General features: G+C 42.7%; 1 protein-coding gene across 2 annotated transcripts in view; it reads right to left on the minus strand.

Annotated features, from left to right (window-relative positions):
- The window catches only part of TAF1B (TATA-box binding protein associated factor, RNA polymerase I subunit B), a 44,506-nt gene extending 36,903 nt beyond the window's left edge, over nucleotides 1-7,603 (minus strand). For both annotated transcript variants that reach the window (XM_065730727.1, XM_065730726.1), the window contains exons 1-7: nucleotides 7,531-7,603; nucleotides 6,801-6,899; nucleotides 6,392-6,479; nucleotides 4,516-4,613; nucleotides 4,109-4,204; nucleotides 3,559-3,691; nucleotides 165-321 (exon numbers count right to left, since the gene is read on the minus strand). In XM_065730727.1, coding sequence (XP_065586799.1) covers nucleotides 165-321; nucleotides 3,559-3,691; nucleotides 4,109-4,204; nucleotides 4,516-4,613; nucleotides 6,392-6,479; nucleotides 6,801-6,899; nucleotides 7,531-7,548 — 689 coding nt within the window. In that variant the 5' untranslated portion in view covers nucleotides 7,549-7,603. The remainder of the gene's footprint in view (nucleotides 1-164; nucleotides 322-3,558; nucleotides 3,692-4,108; nucleotides 4,205-4,515; nucleotides 4,614-6,391; nucleotides 6,480-6,800; nucleotides 6,900-7,530) is intronic.
- Between the last annotated feature and the right edge of the window lie 16,417 nt (nucleotides 7,604-24,020).

Below are 24,020 nucleotides of genomic sequence, written 5' to 3' on the forward strand. Positions count from 1 at the left end.
TTGTCAAGAAGCAGCTGCACAAATTCTTGTGTCAGAGAATAGTTAGGATACTAAACATAAAGGATTCCTAGCTGAGCAAATTAGTAACAAGGTAACAGGAAAGGCCTCATTAAAAAAATATCAATTATAAAAGCAACAACTGTGTCAGGGGAGACCATTCATACCTTAAGAGATCAGATAACGTCATCGGTTCTTTCAGCCAGAGTAATGCCATGTAACAAAACGAGAGGGTCATTGGCATTGACATCCTCAGCTTCTCCTTTCGGTTCTTCATTAAATACAAGCCACCATCTACTGATCCAGAGCATACAGAGGTGCTTCCTTTGGTTTATGTTAAAAACAGAAAAGAGAAAGTAACTGGTATGACATATACACAGTACAGAAAACAAGACAAAGGAATATACAAGTACTCTCATTCAGCAACTAGTAACATTTCCAAATCAATACTCTGCAGTTGTTTGGTAGTTGAGTACTTCTACTAATAAACAGCTTCACTCTAATTTATTCATCTGCCATTCTATGAGACAACAACCTATCCACTAAACAGCTATCTCAGTTAAAACATGGGATAGATCACATGAAAAAGAGACCTTGTTCCAGAACCCATAAAACAGAACCTTTAGGTCTCCGGACCTTTTGTGGAAGCTACACTTCCCAGCTTTTCAGAAGTCTGAGTTTAACTGCAGTTATGAGCTGGAAGTTCTATTTTCCATTTGACAGATAGAGAAGCAGTGGAAATATGAGGGAAATTTCTATGTGATTAAATCAACACCTTGGAGATGGGGATTAAAACACAGTTTTAAGCTTCTGCACTGTCAGAGCTTTAACAAGAACACAATCTACACTGCAGAGACTAAAATGAAGTTAAGGTGTGTATGCATCTGCCATAAAAACAGGTTGTTGTTTTTTATAATTTAAATTCAATTAAGAAAAAAAAAAAGAACTCTAGAACACAGAAGTATCAAGTGGTAAAGGTTAAAAAAAACCACACTCAAAGAGCCACAAAACAACCAAACCTTCCTACACCCAAACTGAGATGAATCACTAAACAGAGAGAAGTAGCAATGAGAAATGTAATTTACAGGAGTGACATACAAGTTAGGAGCCTTTTCAACAGTAAAACCTTGAAGATCAGGGAAGAAGGAAGAAAAACTGAAAAGCTCCTCTTCCCTACATCATAAACTAGCCAGGACAAACAAAAATGTTTTGTTTCTAAAGCACACCAACACAAAACATGAACACTGACTCTGTAGTGACTTTTCCCACAGTGCTTTCCCCACAGTTCCCCTGTTCAGGCAGAAAGTGCAAAGACTGATCCACAGCTCCCAAGCTGAGATCTGCAGGGCCTCAGCAAGCAGCCTGAGCAGCGAGCTGGGCAGCCCCGTGGTTAAGCTGGTAGGTGAAACTCAGGTCTGCGAGGTGGCAGCAGGCAGAGGTCTGGCACACACTGACACACCGGCAGGTAGAACGGCAAGTACTGCGTTTCTGAGTCAGAATTAGTCTTTGATGCCACCTACTGGCTCTTCAAATGAGGTCAGCAGGGCTATGGAGACAGCACGCAGCAGGCTAGATGAGAGGATCCTGAGATCTGTGTGTGTGCTGGAGAATAAAGGCAGTAGCATCAGCTAATCCTTTTAGTCAGTAGTTTTCACCTTTTACACGGATACATGTGCTTAGGCAGCTTCACGACTGAAGCTTCATTGTTAATTTCACATTCAACTCAATTTAGAATAATCCTCATTATATTTGTGGCTTTAATGATAGCACACAATTTCCTTTTATTTCTTGTAGCTTACGCAAGACGTGACAACATACAATTACACACATCTAATAATTTAAGAGTTTAATAGGCTTCCCTAGTAATATCTCAGCACTATACTTAGTGGAATTTGCTATTATCCCTATACAAAAAAGTAATAATAAAAAAAAAAGAATTGCATGTTGGAGCTGCCTCTTAAGAGAGACAGCATTGAAGTTTCCAGTGTGTAGCAAAAACAGCTCAGTAAAAATGGCACAGAAAAGAATGAATCCTCACCGTAATGTATGGTCTACTAGAACACATCTACTATTATTTGTATCAAATTTCAATATAGAAAATAATTGCTATGCTTGTTTGATTGTTCCAAAATGTGCTTTTACTGTCACTGAGCTCTTATCTACTTAAAGGGCTTTTAGTGAAATAAGTACGACTACTTAAAGGTTCTGTTCAGCAAAGTAACAGACCAAGAACACATTAAACTATGGCCTATCTTAATGCTCACTTTCAAAAACATTCCTAAAAAGGCACAATTCCTAAAAAAGAAAGGAGTTCCCCTATATATCTAAAAGGAAAGAATTTGACTGAGTATTTTCACTAGAAATTTTTCACTATGTTCTTTCCTATTTAATACAAATTTGTAAAACACCCTGAATCTGCTGTGTATTAATGTACAGAGACTCTTAACCTGTAAATCCTGACTTCTTAGTATATAAGGACAAAAAGTGCTTGCATTACGTTCTCAAAAATTTGTGTTGCTATTTTTGCCCCTTTTCCCCCTCTCTAATCCTGTTCAAAAGTTTTAAAGTTTCTTAATATTTCTAATTGCTGCAGGTCAAGTTTCTCATTCTGTTTTCATTTCTGGATTACATGAAATAAAGAGAAAAATATGGAAGGACAAGATTATATTCTTTCAATGGCAGATGGGCAGTATCATACAAGAACAGAAGTAGAACATAAAGAGGACCACATAACATGGGAAGAGCAAACACTGAAACAGAATAAGAAGGAAAAGACAAACAAAGAATCAAGCATAAAAGAGGAATCAGAAATTCAAAGTGCAAGCAAAAACTTTCAAATATGTTTTGAATTATATTTTCATTATCTGAGATCACAGCACTGGCTGACATCACACTTGCCCAGTAACACCAAAGACTCCAATTTTCTCTAACATTTTAATTAAAATGTTTAGAATTCTGTCAATGTTCTAAAGCTGATTTGTGAATAGCAAGGAGAAGCTGAAGGAATGATACAAGAAGATTTTGTATGAAAGAGGCTATAAAGTGAGCAGTAAATATAATGCAGGATAAGAGAAACAGAAGTACCAAAGACACTTAATGAAAAAAAAAACCAGAAAGATAAATACATATGGGACAGGAAAAAAACAAAAACAAAACACACACACAATGCACAGAAGAAAAAAGAACAAGAGAATCAACTCTTGTTTTCAAACACAAAAGTTAGGACTGACAGTGCTGCTGTTAGTTAAGTGCTTATTCTTTAGAACTCCAGCATTTGTGTGTAGCTTTGCAAATAAAACAGCTTTTTCTTTCCTCATTCCAGACAGGATGCATGGAGCAATGTGGCTATAAAATACAACTTCCCTCTGCATTTTCAGATTGTGTTCAACTTTTATTTCCTTGGAGGGGAAAAAGAAAATGAAGTCTTCTGTTTTGGGCAGAATATAAAATACTTTTGTGGTAAACAGGATTGAAAACTCTACGCTTTCCAACTACACATCAACAAGTCCTTCCAATTCATTACAAGAATCGTTTCCAGATACTTCACTTCATTGCTCCTACCTGAGACCTTGCCAACTGACGAGGCAAAGCTGCAATCTGTCTGTAGATCCCCATCACTTTCAGAGACAGATAAAAAATGAAGGACACTAGGTCGCTCTGGTTCACTATCCATATCCGTGCTGCTATCACAGACCTGTTTTTTAAAAATAAGACATAGTATTATCTACTCTTAGTTACTGATTTAATCTCAACAAACAAACTAAGGTATAACAGATACAAGATCTAGTAAATGAAGTTGAAAGCGAAGTTCACATATTTACTTGCTCTTTGCATACTCACCAGTATGCAAAGAAACCTTGACAAAAATATTTAATTTGTGATTCTGTTACATTCCAATCTGCTATGATGACAGAAAGGAGGCAATTTATACAAGCAAAGTTTAATGAAAGAAGTAATTTCAGGAGACTGGGCATATGGTGTCCCATTTAGAAGACATTCTCACTGAAATGAGATTAATGTGAGTTAGGTGCGCAACATAAAGAAAGTTTTTTTCTGGTTACTCTTTAAAAACGATATCCAACATCTCATAGGATATGAGATTTTCACTTACTGATAATGTCTTGATAGTTTCACCATCTGGTCTGTTGCAATACGCCTGTTGGGTCTTCTGAAGGTAACGCCTCCAAAAATTGCACAGAATTTCATCCTGGTAAATACAAATGGACAATGATGAGTGCCAAGTTTAGAAAACCATTAATTTCTGAGAAAACAGAACATAATTGCTAACTCAGGGACCTAAATAATATTCCAGCTCTGATTTCAATACCACCAGTTTTTAATTCATGTTTTGTAACTATGAAGAAAACTGAATTTGTTTACATGTGCTCAATATTTTCTTTTTTAAAGAGAGGGTTTGATATACCTGAAAAATTTCAGTATCTTTAAATAACACCCTTGCTGGACACTCACAGCATGCACAACTCACACTTGGTAGAATTCACACTGACCTCTACATACCTTCATTTGTGGACACACTCCTAAAGCTTCCAAAGCTTCAGCTTGTTGCTTCAGTACCAGCTGAAAGCCTTCACAAACATACCATTCCCAGCCTTCATCTATTTAAAAAATATATATTTAAGAAGTGTTTTTAAGCCTTTTCCAGATGTATTTCCATTTAATATTTCTGTTATCTTGTGTCAGGACAGAGTCATATCTTTATTAAGTAACTTCAGATCTGACAGCAAAGACCATTACACTGAATATTCCATTGACTTCCACTTATTCACAGACTTAAGAAAGAAGATACTACTGATTAAGTGTTGTTCTAAACACATTTCCAAATGCTAGTATATTTCACTATCATTTCTAACATGGCATTTGTAAAGGAGTAGAGAGTTGCCTAGTGACGAGTTTTAAAGTAGAACCTGTTGGTGAAAAAATGAAACATTTTTTCTTCCCCATCCTGAGCATGGACAACTGGAACACATTACGTTGCAGTACCTCATCAGGAAGAAATAAATATAAGAAAAGCATTGCTATGTTCTTCACCACTGTCTCTCAAGGAATCAAGTTTAACTGAAAGTTTCTTAGACATTCAGTGCTCCTATGATACCTCAGCATAAGATGAATTTCATAAGGAGTGGGCCTGCTCTAATCTAGTCACTATTTCCTCAGAGAGCATTACACTTACTTTAGTCCATACCTCTCCATATTTACAAGTCCCTTCCACAGGCTTTTGGTCTTAAAAAATGTCTCTGCAGTTCCCAACTCCCTCTGCATTCACTCCATATCTGCTATTCATTATTTTTCCTTCCAATCACACCTTGCATCTCACCATCTTATAAGTTATCTGCCCCAAGTTTCTCCTCTGCATTAAGGATGCTGGCTTTACCTGTTAACCACAGATACAGCTTAACCCTACACATGTATGAAAACAAACTGTCACAGTCTCATGTAACTGCACTTGCAAAAGGGACTGTATGAAGCTAAGAAGCATGGGGGATTGCTAACAATAAGCCCAAGACGTGAAGTAAAAAGCACAGTGTCTCAGCTCTGACTTTTGCAGCAATACAGGAGAAAGATAGGTGCAGGTGTTAAAGCTGTTCCCTTCCTCACTCCTTCCTTCAACTTTCTACAACTGTTCTTTTCAAAGGAACACAGTCATCTCCTGCCACTGCAGTACAGCAAAGACAGGTCAGCCTATAAGAGATAAACACTCCACGTATCACTGTAATGCATTTTTTGCTTTTTGAAAGTCACAACAGCAAAACAACTCTCTAGTCATCAGAGTACACAACGCAGCTCCAGCAGCAACTCAACTATAACATGCAAGATGTATCACCAAATAATATTGGTTACTGCTCTTTTGAATCATGAAATTAAGTGCAGAATGACTCTGAATCAAAGATGTACCACCAAGCTACCTCAGACTAGCTACTGTGACTGCACAAAATCCCATCCACATAAGCCTCTGCATAAGTTACAGGACCAAATGCCCACAGGGCAAGCTGGGCACACATTCTGAGAGCGGGACCATTGCCACGCTTCACTTAGACACACAGACAACTCTTTCTTGACAATCATGACAAGTAAGGAACAAAGGGGTCACCACATCTGGATGAACACCGTATCTTCAGTGAGCAGTGGCCTGCACAGATCCATGTGGCAGAAACACCGAGCTCAATGCACAACATCCACCAGCTTCATGGAGGCCACCTGAGCCTCTGGAACTCACTGAGGTTGGGGCTGCTGAAGGCTCTGACACTGTGTGGGGATGTATTATGTTCCTTTTCTTGGTACTACCTAGTTATCTGCTTTCAGCCTCCATTTAAGACAATGTGCTCAGTGAATCAGTATATTCACTCTTATGCAGAACACAGTTTTCTGTACGTACCATTTTTTTTCTGACTTCTAGAGCCTTTGGAGATTGTCTGGATTCTCGCATTAGGAATAACATCAGTGCTTACAACTTCTCGAGTTCTCTGTGAAAGGGTAACAAATATTAGCAAGGAAAATGCCAGGCCTAAATTGCATCAATTGTCCCTTCAAAAAATGTAATAAGGCAACTTGTTCTATTTTCTTGACCTAAAGCAGACAAAATACTTCATTCAGAATTAGCAAAAAATTGGTTATGTTTAGGACATACAGGTGCCATGTGTCAGTGTGTCACGGCAGTGCTGTACTGCAGCACAGCACTAGCATGGCAGTGCTGTCAGGGCACCCAGGTCACACCACCTAATATTTCTGCAACTTAAAGCCAAGGCGTAACCAAAATAAAGCAGATTAAAGGCTTAGCTTTTTACCTCAATAACATTGTGGCAAGTTCTGCAATAAAATCTGCCTCCATCAGTGAGACCCCAGTTTACTTCCGAACACTGCGCGCAGCGCTCATCAAAATCTCCCTGAAAGGAAAAAAACAAAGAGTTTGACACACTCGAGCACAGCAGATAACCCCACTGCCAGGCTACCACACAGCTTTTGGGCTTAGCTACAGAAAACACGTGTCCTTGAGGTGAGTGGATGCAGACAACGGGACATGGCGGCGTTTGCTATTAGCTCGTGTCGAACAACTGATGCGTGCAGCTGGCAACGGGAAGGTCGCTGCTAAGTCAGTGCCGCAGTCATTCACACCTGGGGCACGGAGCACGACAGAGAAGACAAAAAGAGAACGCTAACCAGAAACAGGAAGGGGAATAGAGACCGGCAGGCAAAAGCGACAACGGATCTCCAGAATAACGCAGAAACACGTGGAGGAAGCCTGCGCAACGCAGGCAGAGCCACGCGCTGGAACAAAGGGGAACTGCCCGGGGAAATCCGAAGGGGGAGGAGAGAGGAGGGAAACGCGCAGCAAAAGCAGGAAAGGGAGCGCTCCCATAGCCCCGCGCGGAGGCCGGGCCCCAGCCCCCACCAGCACTGCCGGGGCCTCGCCCGCCCCAGCGCCGCCGCCGCCCCCCGCCCGCCGCCGCACAACGCCCCGCGGGGCAGCGCCGGCCCGCCGCAACCGGCCGCTCCCGGGGCCGCACCGCCACGCACCACGTCCTCCTCGTCCATCCCGCCGAGCGCCGGGCAGCCGCTCCGCTGACCTCACCATGGCAACCGCGCCGAGCGCCCGCGCTGCAGGCCGGCTCGGAAACGGCGGCTCTGGCGCTTGCGTTCCGGCCCTGCCCGGCGGCCTCGGAGCGGTCTATTGGGGGATGCGGCTCCCGCTGCCCGTCGGTGCTGCCGCCGGTGGGGCGGGTCGTCTGCAGCCTCACTGGGCAGTGCCTCACCGGTCTTCCTGACAAGAAATGTTTCCTAATATCCAGCTTCGCATCCGAGGGCATTAAGGAAGACAACAGACTTCATCCCAAAGACCACCTGAAGGAATGTGCGACCCCCTAGCAACTAGCCACGCAAGCCTAGAAGGATAAAATGATCAACCAAAAGGAGAGAGGGACTTCAGGGAATTTTAAATAAGACACTGTATAAAAGAAAAGGGAACCATCTTCTTGGTGTGCATCGTTGGCGGAGCAGAGACTCCTCGGCCCACCCGGCGCTGCTTGCTTATTGCTTTTTGCCTTGTGATTGTAATAAAATATTCCAAAAGCTGTGATTGGACTCTGAGCATTTATGACAGAGGGAACATGGGGAACTTCACAAAGGGGACGGGGATGTTTCATTTTCAGGGCAACACGGGAGCTTCACTGTGGGGACGTAGGGTACTTAATTGAGGGGACATCTCCTACGAGGGGATGTGGGATGGGGCAGGTGGTCTTTCATGGAGGGAACATGGGTGCTTCACCTCTGAGGAGGAGCATCACAGAGGTTAGTTATTTGGAGGCTTCACCTTTGATGGAGCATGAGGAACTTCACCAAGGGGCCATGGAGGCTTCACCTCTGAACAGGCACAGTGCACTTCCCCACTGCAGTGCCCTGGGGACCACAGGCGATATGTGCCCCTCCACAACCATGCCACTTTGCTGAGCATCCTCAGATCGCCTTGGCCATGCCGGTGTCCCACCTGACACCCTGCCAAAGCTGGTGGAGGGGGATGATTGCTGCCTCTACAAAAGGAGAAGATCTCATTTAACTATGTAAAGCACTTGAGGATCCTTGAACGAGGGAAGCAATGATGTGAAATTTGCTTTCAGTTAAAAAAACTACTTCCAAACCTCCAGATCTTGATGTAGGTCTCTAATTTCTTCTATACAAATAATGATGTCTAAACACTGAGATCTGTTATTGCAATGAATTTGCCCACAAAATTGGAGAACAGGTTTAGGTTTAGGCCCCCTAAAAAAAAAAAAGTCCACTGAGTGAAACCATGGGAAAAAATTAAAGCTAAAATATACATGGAAAGAGGTGAGGCTCCCTTGACAGCTGTGGTTACATTGATGTTGGAGGATATGTACAGAGCTAGAGGGGAACTGTTTATGTTCATGAAAAAAAGTTATTACTCATACCAACTCTGATCTTTTTTCAGTGTGGGATGAACATTTGTAACACCCATTAGAGAGAATTATGCATATAATTCCTGACATGGTAAAAAGGTGATCGTCAGCCTCACAGAAATGTGGCTAAAATACTCTGATGAAACAGATCCTACCTATTATGTTAATTTCCATATTTTTTGTTTGCAAAAATGCAGTTCTGGGAAAGCAAGACCTTTTTGTGTGATGGAGTTTGATCTTTTTGTAATGAGTTTCTAAGGTGAAATACTACCTTGAAAAAAATCAGAGCAACTCTGTATGTGGTAAACCAGGACGAGAGCTGTGTCCTGGTTAGAAGACATGGCCTTGCTCCTGCTGGGAGCTGGGCTCGGGTTTGGCATCACCCTGTGAGCAGGCCACTCCGTGGACTTAACTCAACTGAAGAACTCGCTTAAATTAAGCATGGAATGACTGCTTTGATGAGGCAGGGCCTCAGTGGTTGGACTTCTGCTTTCTAATTATACCTGGGCAAAACAAAGTCGAAGGGAGCACAGTGACAGAACTCTGCTAATTCATCAAAACCAGAATGTTTCATTTTCAGTGGTAGCAGCTGAAGAGAAGGAACAAAAGAAGAAAAGTTTGAGGGACTGCATGGGTACCAGTATTAGTGTAATTCTGAGCATACTGGTGTGACAGGACAGCAAAGTTTTTGAATGGGCAGGCACTGGTTCTGTGCTTTTGGACAACCTGCTCAGCTTTTCTGGGCTGCTTTTTCCATGCAGGTGAGGTAAAGATACGAAAAGCTACCAATCTTCAGACAAAAAGTTGTATTGGTTGTTCTAGTTACATATTCAGGCTTTATATGAGTTCAAAGCTTCTGTTAGTGTTTCCTAAGACCATAAACTAACTAATGCAGACTAGTAACTGGTAGCAAAAATTCAAAGTGTAATAGGGGTAGCAAGTCTTGTATCTATTTCTTAAATATATATATATATATGTTTTGCGATGACATGCTTAAAACTGGTTTTTCAGCTTGTAAAATTATGTGTAACCTTTGTCCCTAATTACAAGTTACCCAAGCATACAGATAGGCATATGATAATTTCAAAGCCAGGAGACAGACTGTCTTCCTGCTTCAGCTCACTTTTCTAATTAAGATCATTATGCATAGTAGTCAGATTGATTCAAGGCTTAGATAAATAATATGTCCTGTTGTTTCCATTGAATTGAATTTTTAATGAACTGGGTTCCACTGCTGATACCACATTACTGGCTCTTGAGCACAGAGTTTTTGTATGTGAAAGCACAAGAACTACATGTTGAACAGAAAGATGTGTCCTTTGGCCTATCCTTCAGGATATTGCTTATGAAATTTTATTGGCTCCAGGATAACACTGCATCGGAGATTCTCCCAGGAGTCCCATATAGACGTTACCCATTCTCAGATACCTACTACAAAGAACTGGAGCAGAAACACAACCTCAGCTGCCCTAAAGATTGTAAAGATTAATACTGGGCACATCTACCAGATTCTAGTTTATAGCAGATATGCATTGTTATTAGCATCCACAATTTGATTTTTGTACCTTCAAAAAAGGAAACATAGGGAAATTAGAAAAACAAGACAGATGTGTTTTTATCTGAACCATATGGATTTAGTCTAATCAATCTCTAGAAGCGATCACGATATAGAAAGGGTCAAGGGGAAAAGCTATGCCGAGCAGAAGTGCAGTGGAGATGAAGCTGTGGGGGGAGCAATTGTGTAAGAAGCAAACACAGGAATGGACAAAGGTGGGAACGCTGATGGAGCGTAGGGGTTGCAGAGAGCCTGGCAGGGAGGATAACCAGGGAGGGGCTGAGCTGAGTGGAGCTTTGAAGGAAGCAACAAGAAGGATGATTTTAACATTACTGCTTGGGCACACCCAGAATTGCCTTGTGATATTTAGTGTTTATTGCACAGCTTCAGCTTTCAAATGTTATTTTTTAAATGTGATTTTAGCCCTGATGTGGAAAGCCTGAAATTATGACCTTGAATGTCCCAAACAACAGAAAGAAAGTAACGCTTTTTTTTTTTTCAGTTTACTCAGATTTTCTTGTGCTGTTCTTAGGATGTGAACAGCATGAAGTTGAATTTTTGTCTAGTGAAAGCAGAGAAGGGACTCATGTTCAGATGAGCTGATCTAAGGAGCAAAGCTCTCAGGTTCAGCCTCCTCATGGGATCTTAAGCCATGCTAAATTGTGATCAGCTGTTAAGTCATCTGTGAGGTCTGCCTGGGAATCCCAGAGTCCTGGCTGGAAGGGAGTGAAAACCTCATTGTGGGTGCCGGCCTTCAAAGGCAGGTTCTCTTTCCTGAGAAGCACCAACCTGCCTTCTTTCTGTCTATACCAGCAGAGGTTTCATGCTCCACAGTGCTTGGTGACTATGTTCATCTCATTCTACAGAGCAACAGAGCAGGGGTAGGCCACTTTTAGGAAAATGATCTTAGCAGCCATGAAGGCAAAGAGCAGACAGTGAGTGTCTGAATGTGCCATGCTAGAAGAAACCTTGCTTTCCATTATATCACAGTGCATCCGTATAGCCCTGAAGATCATTCTCAGACGCAGCCCATGTACAAACTCAGTAGCAGTTTCAAAGTAATCGAGAGCCACCTTGTGGAGCTGGGCTCGTGAAGGGGCTCTGAACAACAGCTTCTGGGAACAACTGCTCATGGCGAGGAACCCAAACCCAACAGGATGCTGGAGGCTGCTAATCAAGTAAGCATGCACATCTGCTCACACACAATAAATGCGCATTGCATCACACCTCTCCTCTGCTGATTAATGCTGGACAGCAAAGAAATACACGTGGGCAGTGGGGGGCAGGAATGTAAGAGGTGGAGAAGTGCAGAAAGCGGCAGAACCAGGGAAGCAAAGCAATGTGTCCATTAAGTTTTGTAAAGCCATAGTAGGGTTTGGAGGGGTTTTTTGTTTGGTTGGTTGGTTGTTTTTTATGTAGCTAATGGGGCATATTTCACCATTTAATTAATTAAGTCCTCAAAAGTGCTATAAGTTTTGGGATCATTTTCTATAGATGTCTGTTGCAGGCATGTTTTGTCCAGAATTCAGCTATTAACATCCAGAGTTATGACTGCCAGGGCTCAAAACCTGCCACATGCAACATAATGTATAGCAAAGGTGGAATCACTGGTGCTCATAATCCATAGCTAGAAAAATTCAATGGTCATTTTTCCTGCAGAGAAATAATAAGCAGTCTTGGCACAGAGTTTGCAATGGGACTGTAAAACATTTCTTTTACTTTTTCTCTCCCATTGTTTAACGAATATAATCACCAAGGTTGGAAAAAACCTCCAAGATCATGCAGACCCACCATCCACCTATCACTGATATTCCCCACTAAATCATGTCCAGCACCTGACCACTCTTTTGAAAAAGAAATTTTTCCTAATATCCAACCTGATGCAGTAGAAACTTTATCTTTGGCATGCAGTGTCATGAGATGACGTGTTGAGCACAAATTTCTAGAGAAGATCAGACAAACAAAAAAAGGAACCGTGATGTTCGAGTCATTCTCCAGGTGCCAGAGAAGCCACTGCTGAGGTAAGTGGGAGTGATGGTGATCAGGTGGTGATCAGCCTGGTTACTGAGTCACAACACAGCAGAGTTTCAGAGCAAGACCTGCATACTAAGCAGACTGACATGCTTTTACCCATCTTCAGTGATTTATGTTTCAGCTCCAGAAGCTTTTTTAATTAGTTACACACTACTGGAGCTCCAAGTTAAATTGCATTTCAGAAGAGATACCACATTCAAAGTCCTTGTTAACCAAGCAAACATTAATATCCCACAACATGCTACAATGCCAACAGCATGAGAATGCAACCTGAGAAGTCATTCCTCTCAGGCCTTGTCTTAGCAGACAAGCCCAACATAACCTCTGTGATCAACAGTTTAGTTTTCCTTCTTTTTCAAACATTGTTTTGCCCAACAGAAGATATCAATTTTTTGATATCCTTAATTGTCACTTCAGACCACTTCAAATGTAATCATGTAAGATGTTATGTGGTAGCAGAAGAGAATTTGTAAAAAGACACTGAACAAAACTATGGCAAGGAACCAACAGCTTGTATTCTGGTTTGGAAAACTAAAATTCTCAAAAAAAGACCTGCACCTTTTCCAACGATACTTCATTCCATCATGCTTCCAAGAGGCCACCATGCCTGGACCCACAGAGCACTGGGAGCAGGTTTCCAGTGTCTGTTTCAAAACGTGATACTACATTCTACATTAGAATACATTGAGGTGAAGGACAGCCAAATCTAGAAGAAACAGGAGCCACCAGAACACGAACTCCAGTTTTCAGAATGCTTCCAAGCTCAGAATTCAAATCTGGACTTCCCAAGCTGCCTCTGCCAGAAGGAGAGCGCAGCAGAGTTCGTAAGGATCCAGAAGAACTGATAGGATCACTGTCCCCTGGATGCAGCACTCTTCAATGCTAATAAGCATGTTCAAGGTGACAGAGGTTTGGTAGATATCCTTCTGACCTATACATGGTCCTGGAAAAGTAAATGTACCCTTAAAACTGAAAACAAACAAACAACAACAACAGCAACAACAAACCAACACAAAGCTTCGTCAATTTTCTATTCCCTGATTTTCTATGCAGCCTTTATGAGAGCTTTTATTGTATATACTTATGCAAGGTTGCAGAATTTAAAATAAGAATTTAAAAGTACATACTTTTTGCTCTAACTACATAAAAAAGTGTAAAATTCAATAACATTTCCGTGAACCCTTGAAGTTAATGGATGCTTTTTTTAAAGAGAAGGGCTATAAAAAGTAGTTAGGACTGCTATTGTGACAAAAATGAAACCATAATAAAATAGAGGCATGGTTTTGCTTTGGCTTACAATCTCATTCCCCCAATGGCTTTTGCTCTCCTTTTCTCACCACCTGTTTATTCTGTCCTTTCTGAAGAAAGAAAAAAATCACTGTTGCTATTCATAGCTTGATTAAGCCTGTAAATTACAGCGTGCCATGGGACCCAGACAGCTTCACACTAGCCTTGAGAGAGCTTGAGACTATATTACGCCTCAGCAAGGTTCAGCAGTGTTTTGAGCTCATCTGCACGCTGGGGTATTTGTGGTGGGGATGGTTATTAAATGCACTATGGCAAATGGATGGCACTGTGGTGGTTCCTCTTTCCCTTACCCCTGCAAATATCCTTAAAACCTGTAGGTAGCAGGGAAAAGCTTTGCACCTGCAGTGGCAAAGTCTTTGGTTCAAGTGTCAGTTGTACAAGCACAGAAGACACGCAAAAAGGCTCTGACCAGAGCTGAGGTGTAACTGAGACTCGGTGAGGATTCATTTTAGTACAGTCAGTTCAAGCCCAGTCCTGTTTCATTGGTATGGCTCTGGCCTAAGAGGACGCATTTTGCAGTGACAAAGGCACTGAGTGTCATAAACAGAAGAAAAACACTAAAATGAATTACTAAGTGATTTTGTGCAATAAAGATGACAAGAGGAGAATTAAGGATGAGTCCCTCTTTTCAGTTTCTTGATACACTTCGTCTTAAGACTGTTTCTTAAACAGCACAGTCTCTTGTTGAGGACAGTGATTTGACTGTGATTGAAAATGGTCCACCTGCTGGTCCTCCTAATGCCACTGAAAGTATTCATTGTGATCTCGTGCTAGTTGTTTTCCTGGTTTTACATACAAAATTATTTGGTTGCTCATTAAAGTATAAACTTTAAGACCCCATCCAGTGCCCTTAAGGGTCAATGGAAAATTTTTCACTCATTTCAGTGACTTTTGCTTCATGCCTTTGGCCACCGATGTGGGTTAGGTGTGTGTGTATATACTGTGGTAATTATCAGACATGAATGTGTTTAGCCTTAGCTCACCCTTGGGAAACTGAAGTATCCTTGTCACCACTCACAGATGGATCTGTAGATCCATGCACCACGAGTTCCCTTAGTCACATCAGTGCGTAATCCCACAGCACATCCTTCTGGAGTGATAGCTTACTATTGCATCAATAATTTCTTTCCCTGTTCTCTTTGTTATTTATTCATTTTTCCCTCCCTCTCTACTACTGTACATTAAATGGAGTTTTGTAATGTGCCCATTTCTTATACTGGTCTTATACACAGATTAACTGAAAACATTTTGTGTTGGCTATAGAGGCTTAAAAATTGTGAGTTATGCTTCTCTCTCCATGCTACCTGCCTGCACCACCTCTTCAAGTAAGCTCTCCTCAGAAGAATCCTGGAAACTGGGAAGGTCGAGAGCAGATCTGTTGCATCTGGAAACCTCCTGGGATCCCACCCACACTGCAAGGAAAAGCCAGCACCTACCTGTGTAATAGAGTCTCCTCCATGCAGCGGGCTGATCACACTCTGAAGGTTCTGAGTGAAATTGTGTGGCCTCTCAGACTAAGGGATTTTTGTTTAGTTTTGTTTTATGGTAGCACATTTTCTCACATGAAAATATCGTGTGGTAAAAATTCTGCATGCCCAAATTACAGGTTTCTTCCCGGTAGTTAGTCCATTTTTTCTCATTTTACCCATGCAAGTAATACGCTACTAGCTAATTCAAGAGTATATTCAAGTTAGTGAAGGGATCATTTAATTAATCCTAATGGTTGTAAAGTCCTAATGTACTCTAAGTGTACTTCACAATCGTTGGAAAGGAAGAAAAGAGAGCTCTTGCATTCAGGCTAGGAATCTTGTTTTCATCTTATCCATGTCTGTATGACAAGGGCAAGCAATCTCAGACAAAGGCGTAAACAGCATCCACCCATCCCCAGCATTGCTCACACCATTTAGGCAATTTACAACAGTAAACAAAGATAAGCGATCTGCACAGAAGCAGCTTTAGGTGACCACAAATGGATACCGCTGTTTAATTCATCCCTCTCTCACCTAAACAAGTTTGTTTTCTCAGCACTGTTTATTTGTACTAGGGAGTGCTAGGAAGAAAATTCCATCCTCCTCCAGATTACCTGCTTCAGTGTTGTGAAAATTCAGTATTTCCCCAGCCTAAGAATATATTCCTCCTACAGACACACGGTACTTTGCGGTCTTGCCTACATTTTGTTGATGGGTTGTTTTTTAACTTGTAGCTCATAGCATTTTACTGGGACTGGATCTGGTCTCTGAAGCAGAGAAGCCCTGCCGAGTTCAACCCTGATGAGTGAACCCATCTGATCAGCATTTCCGTCTCTGGAGGTGGGGAAGTGGGGAGAGAAGATAAGGCAGAGGTAGATATGTGAGGGTTTGAATAAATGAGTTGGGCAGTGGTGGCAGGGGAATGGTTTTCCCTTTGTTATACATTTTCTGATACTGAAAAAAAGGAAGCAATGACAAAAGGTTAAGAAAAACTCTTGTGTGAAGTGTGTCTTTTCAAAAGCCATAATGAAAAAAATCTTCAAAATAAAATGTTGAAAAAGACATACACTTCAACCTGCCTAAAAGTCAAACCTGCCCAACTAATGAAGGTGAAACAAGGCAGCCCATGGCCTTCTCCCCACTTTGAGGTTTACACAGGCACCCCAAGCAGGCAGTGGGGCAAACCTGGGGATGGGTGCAGAGAGGATGACTGCTGCAAGGGCCTGGAATGGGAAATGTATGTAGGATGAGAACTTCAGCATCAGAGACTACAGACAAGGAATTTTGGAGGTACCACAGTTCTGCCATATGCACATAGAAGGACAAGAAGTTTGAAATATGAAGAGGCAGATCAATCCCCGCAATTCACTTTTCAAAGGAACGGGGCTGGCTGCCTGATGTTTAGGGGCTGGCACAGGCGTCTGCAATTTTCAGGATGGTAGTTCTTGGCATTTAGAATAGAACAGTTCACCTGGAAGGGACCTTCAAAGATGTCTGGTCCAATGGCTTGCCATCTCTTGTGCTTTGGCAAGGTAGCAAGAAAGTATCTGTATTTGATTCCCTTCTGCAGCCCTGTGCGCTCCTCTGCCTGGCAAGTAGAGGTCTGTGCACACAAGGTGAATACATGAAACTGCTGCAGAATTAACAACTGAGGTGAAAATCACTTTCCACTCTTATTTACTCACAGATCAATGAGAACAAAATAGTGTGCTGTTGATTAACTGGGTGATTTTTAAACCAGTGGGAAGGTCCTTTCAAGGTTATGTAATAAAGCATGTTAAAATAATGCATTCTCAAAGCCAGTCTGAAATAACTTTGAAGCATAGGTCGACAGCAACAGAAAATGCTCTTATGTGACCCTTAGCTTCAAAAGAGTTAAGAAGTTGCTGGCAAAGGCATAGATTACATCCACCCACACAGAAAAACATACCTGGCTGAGCAGCAGTGTAACTGCACATCAGGAAACAAAACAGTCTGGCTCAGAATTATTCTAGAGAAGGAAAAAGTGCACTCTGCTGGGCAGCAGAGAATCTCCAGCCTGGCAATTGAATTAGACCTGCAGTCAGACCAAGGAGGCTGAAGGCTGTTGCATTTTCATCTGTCTTTGGACAAGGTGCGACCGTTGAGGGAAAGCATCAATCACACACAGACATATTATGGCTCTAAAGAGATGGGAACTATGCTCCTGGGCTTAGCACCCACTGCCATCTGGGGAGATGAGTGCTGGAAGCCCCGTGTTGCCAGAGCTGCACTGGAGCTGCTCTCTGGGTTTGTTGGGTGCTTTTCAGACCAACTCTGTGACACACTCCATGCTCCAAAGGCTGCATCATTTGGGAAGCTGAAGTAATATGTGAGGAGACTGGGGAGAAGCAAAATTAACTATTTATGTATTTATGTATATTTAATAAGTAGTTGCAGCTCTCGCAGCTCTCAACCACCACTTCCTGAGAATATCTTGCATTAAGAAGCAGGACTTTGACAAGGGGCTGATGCACAGCTTAATTGTTCTCCTACCCTAGCTCATAAAAGTGTCACGAAGAGCCTTCATCCCACTAGAATCAGAAAATGCAAACCATTTTTTCTCAGTCTTCATCTGAGGCAAAAAAAGATACAGAAAGATGCATTCTTCCTTTTTTTTTTTTTTCCTTTTTCTATTTTTTTCACAACATGACATTTATGTCAGCTGAATTCTAGGGGTTATGAATTTCATTCAGTCCTAGTTGATAATCCCTAGAAGAGGATGTGGGATTCCGAGCCTGAAGATCTCTGGAGATACAGTCACGTCAGTCAGTCTCTGGTGATCAGGCAGGGATCTGCCATTGACCACACACACACACACACACACACGCACGCACATGCACACGCATGCACACACAACCAGTTAAACTTTTCTGTCCACACTGCCTGTCCACTACTTGGTCACTTTTGTTGTTAGCTTTTATAATCTAAGCACCTAAAGTGAATCATCTGAAGGACACAATCGCTTAACTCTGGATTTTCACTGTGCAACCCTCTGGGAACAGCTGATGACGCTTTGCAAACCTCTTTTACCACATGTTGCTGTACAGAAAAGGCATCCATGGCTGTAAGAAGTGGTGACAGCCATCAGTGTCCCATTGTTGGGGAAAACCTGTCTGGTTTGAGGCTGACAAGGCAGGGAGCTGTTCTGGCCATCCACATGTGATATAGGGTGGCTTTAGAATCTCAGTGATGCAACTGTCCAAATTCACTTGTAGTGCCTTGCTGCTTGGAGTTCTGCAGTGCAGGCACCAAACTTTAATGTTGGGAACAGCACTCCCACTCAGAAAGAGCCCCCCAGTCCTCCCATTTCAACTTGCCAGGGACTTCTATAATACAGCCAGGCTCCTACTTTCAGTTATTTGGATCATATTTGGGTTAGACGCCAAACGCAATCAGTGTCATAAACACACCTTTCTCCCACAGCACTGAGCTGCTGAAGTAATACACGTTTTGCAGATGACTAAAAAATTCCTTTATGCAGCCATGTATTATTGTTTCTAAAGCACAGGTGTGGATAACTGTGCGCTGTACACTTTAAATCAAGAGGAGCTTTGTCATCTCTGAAGAGTAAAGACTGGCTTTCCATGCCATAGCATCAGTCTGATTTCGCTGCTGCATTACACAGATGCTCATCTCATTATGTCGCCTTCTGTTTCATGTGGACTTCCTTCCAGTACAATTTATGCTTCTACGTATTTATGTGCTTTATTGCTAAATTACAAAAAGTCAAAGTGGACAAAACTCAGAAACACTGCAAAGCCATTTTCAAGCATTCGACCTAGGCACGCTTTGCATAGGCTGTGCAGCTGCATGCAGTGGCTTCAGCCTGGAACGGAGCTCCAAGGTTGGCTGCAGGCCATCGGCTGCTGCAGGGCTGGAAATATAGCCCAGGCTTTCAGGCTCTGTATAAATAACAGCCATGGGAAGCTTGGTGCTGACACTGCTGAAGAAAAAGGCTAAGAGAGATCAGAGGGCTTGCTTAAAAAAGAAAAAGAAGTAATTCAGAGAGCTGGAAGCAGCACAGCAGTATCTGTATGTGTGCATCTACTCCTGGTTTCATCCCATCCCTACAAGCAGAATAAGAAGCTGTCAACAGAAGCATGTCAAGAAGCATGCATCATTCTATCCATACAGAAAAAAAATGCTTTATATATTTATATATTTTTTGCCTCCTATTATATGATGCTTGCCCATGACTTCAGAGGCAGTTGTTGTTGATACATCAGTAAATGGTGAACCTTTCCACCTTCCCCTTACATGATATTGCTGTGTGACAGAGGCAGCAGAGGAGCACTGTGACACAATGGCTTCAGACATGGAAGTGAGTATGGAGCAAAGGTGTGTCACTGAACTCCTCTGTGCAGAAAAAAATGGCACCCACTGACATCCATGGACACTTGTGGACATTTATGGAGATCAAGCAGTGGACTTGAGCACAGTGAGGTGGTGGGTGGTGCATTTCAGTAATGGTGACAGTGTCAATGGGTCACCTCTACTGGTGCAGATTGTTATGAGTGTGGCATGTAGGCTCTTGTTCATCAGTGGCAAAAATGCAGAGCTAATTGTTGAAAAATAGTGTTTTGTAACTGAGAATTTGCTCTATCAATGTTACTGTGTTCATTGTATCTGTTGTAGTTTCCATGGAATTACATAGGAGGCATTACTTTCAGGGTAATGTAAGTGGCCCTGATTTCATTTTTCTGGTGTATGAGTAGATCAGAGGCCTACTGGCATGCAGGTAGATATCCAAATCATTGATTAATGTGTCATGAGTGGAAATGTAATCCCCTACTCTCACCTTAACTTTTTCTGTATTTGAATCCCAATACTGCCTTCACTCTGGCATCCCATTAAACATAGCATTGATTTATTGGTATAGTGCTATGGAGGCTCACTGTAGATAATTTATCACACATTTTAAATGTGATGTTATATCTTCTGCTTCAGCACAGATCTGTAAGCATCCATTTCTACAATATAATTGGCTTCCCAGAGTCCTCATCAGTCCAGGATTTCCACTTTTTCTCAGTTCATTGTTTTGCTTTCAAAGTTTGGAAGTGTCAGGAGTTTCAATGCTTTCCAGCTTGCACACAATTTTCCTGCTGCAGTCATTGAGGAGGGGCCACGGCAGTTCTCCTAGGGAAAAGCTTGGCCAAACTCACTGACGGCTAGGATCTGGAGGAGATATTTACAACCAGTGTGCAGATAGATGAGCAAAGGCTGTTACTCTTGCATTTGGCCAGAGTTACAAAATGTTACTGCTGAGCAGATTTAATAGCCCCACTGTCAGCCCAGAAGCTCAATGTGATGTAGCTGCTGGTGGACAGTTGGACACAATGTGCCCAGCATCCCATGGCTGGCCCTGAGAAGTGCTGTGGGGTTGTTTGGATGGCACAGCCCTGAAGTCAGTGCTTCATAGAATAATGGAATCACAGAATCATAGGATCATAGGATAGTTGGGATGGAAGGGACCTCACAGCTCACCCACCCAACCCCTGCCATGGGCTGGCTGCCCCACACCAGCTCAGGCTGCCCAGGGCCCACCCAACCTGACCTTGAGTGCCTGTGGGGATGGTGGGGCACCCACAGCTCTCTGGGCAGCTGTGCCAGGGCCTCACCATACTCTGAGTGAGGAATTTCCTATACCTTCTGGCCAGTCTTCCTCTCCTATGTGCCTCTGCCTCTGCCAGTCATATCCAGCCACAATAAAACCTATGGAGCAGGGATCTGTGCTACTCCAGAATGAGAGCTCTGGGCTGTGTAGCTGCACATTTATTTTGTGATTCTGAACATACTGCTTGTAAAACTGTGGCACAGGAGCCCAGACAGAAAATTCTGTTCTGCTGGAGCCAGTCTGGATTAAGTCCAAACCAAATGATTAAGCCAGGCTTGGAAAGGTGCTCTCTCCTCTTCTGCATGTCTTTGGGGATCTTTCTGGTCAACTTTCCCTGAACTTTCCCAAAATTGCCTTAAATGAGTTGCATGTATGACTTGAAGGAACCCCTTCAGTTTCAATAAATGTCATTCTCAAGGCTTCTTCTGGAATTTAGTCAGTTTATTCATTTATTTATTCAATGAATTGCTGCTTTTACCAACTGTTTATCATCTCCCCATCTCATTTGAAATATATAATTACATTTTAGAGAAGGGGCTCATTTTATTTTTATTTTTGGCAACTGGTTGAAGTCTGTTATTCCAGTAGCAACGCAGAGCTGTGCTTGATGTGTTACAGCCACATCTAAGCTCTGAGACTGCGGATGTAGAGACACTGTTGGCTCAGCATACAGCATCACCACATATGGAAAGCATCAATGGCCACAAAATCTTCTTGATTTAGGAGGTGGGATTTGTTTCCTTTCTACTAAAGCTCTCCAATTTCCTGAGTATCATACACTTGCTGTGATGAGCGCTGCTTTACTTCTCACTGCAATGGGGGAATCTGTGACAGTGGATTGAAATTCATAGGTCAGTAAAAGGGTTTATCTGGTGGGATTTGACAGAGCAAGTTGAGTAGTGCAGTATAAAGATGCAGTTTCATTTACAGCTGGCAAATGTCTATCCCTTTCTCTGCTCCACAGATTCATGCTTAAAATGACTAAAATTTTCCCTGGCTTCCCTGTGCAATTCTGATAATAGCAGTGTCATTAAAATTATTTTGGACAAGTTTTACATATACAAATAACTTCTTAATTTCATTTTTGTCTTCAGCACATTGGCTCACTGCTATGGACAAGACTCCATTTTCTGCCATGGATAATTCACAAACTCAGTGGCTCCCATCACTTTATTGACCTTGAATCTTCTGAATTTCTTGCCAAGAATTTGATCTGACAGCTCAAAAGATCTGCAAGATCTTATCAGAAAATATCTGTGTCTGAACCTGCAGCTTTTAACAGCTCACAGAATGGTTGGGGTTAGATGTCTCTCTGGGTCCAACGGGCCCAGCTCTGCTCCAGCAGGGACACCCAGAGCAGGGTGCCCAGCCCCACATTTGGGGGCTTCTGGAGAGCACCAAGGAGGAGACCCCACAGCCCCTGAGCTGCCTGTGCTCTGTCATCTGCACTGCACAGAAGTGTTCCTCTGTTCCAGTTTGTGCCCATTGCCTCTTGCCCTGGCATTAGGCACCACAGTCAGAGCCTGGCTCTGCTTTCTCTGCATTCTCCTCTCAAATATTTATAATAGAATCATTGAATCACAAGGTTGGGTAGGACCTACTAGATCATCTTGTCCAGCCGTCCACCCATTAACATTATTACCACAAACTACTAAACCATTTCTCTTAGCTCCTCATCCAGATGCCTCTTGAACACTGCCAGGGACGGTGACTCCACCACCTTCCTGTGCAGGCCATCCCAGTGCCTGACCATTCTCTGAGAGAACAAGTTTTCCTTATGTCCAGTCTAAACCTTCTCTGGTACAACTTGTGATCATTTCCTTGGTGAGGTCTCCCCTGAGCCTCTTCTTCTCCAGGCTGAACAATCCCAGCTCCCTCAGCTGCTCCTCATGGATGTGGATGGGATCCCCCAGAGCCTCTCCTTCTCCATGCTGGGCAGTGTCAGCTCCCAGGGCACTATTGCTTCTCTCACAGGAGAAGTACATTCCCAGCACCCTCCCCAAACTGAGGAGTGGAAAGGAAGAGGGATGAAGTCCATCTCTGCTTCTTCCACATGGTTGTTTCCACCTGAAGCATCATCTCCTGAGATGTGGAGGGACTCCCATCTGGGGAACACAAGTCAAGGATTCCTGGTTGCTTTCAGTGTCACTGGCTCTAGAGAGGTTTTGCAGAAGGCTACCAGAACCCTCAAAGTGGCTGCTGCACTTCTATTGGGAATTTCCTGTATGGAAAAGAGAAAGCTCTTCAAAAAATTCCCTTGAAATGTATAATTTTAGGGAACCTAAGTATTTCCTAAAAAGACTGCTCTTCCTTCAAGATGTGATGTACTGGGCATAGCTGACGTGAAAAGGCAAGGCCCGCTGTCAAACCAAAGTTGCTCTGAGAATCAAACTGTTCTAAAAAAATCTCTGTAAATCTTTAATAGTACAGCTACCTCACCCACTAATATTCAGATTTCTTAAGTATCTCTAACCAAAGTACTTTATAGATAAATACAGTGTATCTATATTTGTGCCATCAAATGCTGCATGCCAGCCAAGAGCAGTGCCCCAGAAGCGTTATTCTGCCTCTGTGCATGAATCAAGGTTAAGAGCTGCCATGCAAGGTGGCTGCTTGGGAAGCACGACTATAAAAAACAGCTCCTCAGATCTATGGAGGACAATACGTTTAGTGCACGAAAATAAATACTCACATAAAAATGATTGGGGAAAAAAATTAAATAGGATAATTACAGTTATAAATCCACTGGAACAGTGGGATGTGAAGAGCATGGTTTGATTAGATGATTTGCAAGTTGATTAGCGATCCTTATCTTTCTCCCAGTGCCTAATTGTCCTCGTCAGTCTCACTGGGCCTGATGAGCGTGGCAGAATTCATCCCCTCATCACATGGTGTGCACACAGGTGCTTGCAGAGGAAACCTTATTGCCGTGGCAAGAATTCACACTTCCCCAAGCATTCCCATTCCCTGCACGCAGCTTTCACCCTGCCGGGGGTGTACCCCACCTTTGCCTACAACCTGAACTCAGCCCGCAGCACCCCAGTGGAAACAGGAGTCCTGTTGCATGGGGGAAAGGCTGGAGGCACTCCCAC

This window comes from Cyrtonyx montezumae, unplaced genomic scaffold (genome assembly GCF_038088225.1).
Source record: "Cyrtonyx montezumae isolate F1298 unplaced genomic scaffold, pur_monq_1.0 scaffold_13, whole genome shotgun sequence".
Lineage (NCBI taxonomy): Eukaryota > Metazoa > Chordata > Aves > Galliformes > Odontophoridae > Cyrtonyx > Cyrtonyx montezumae.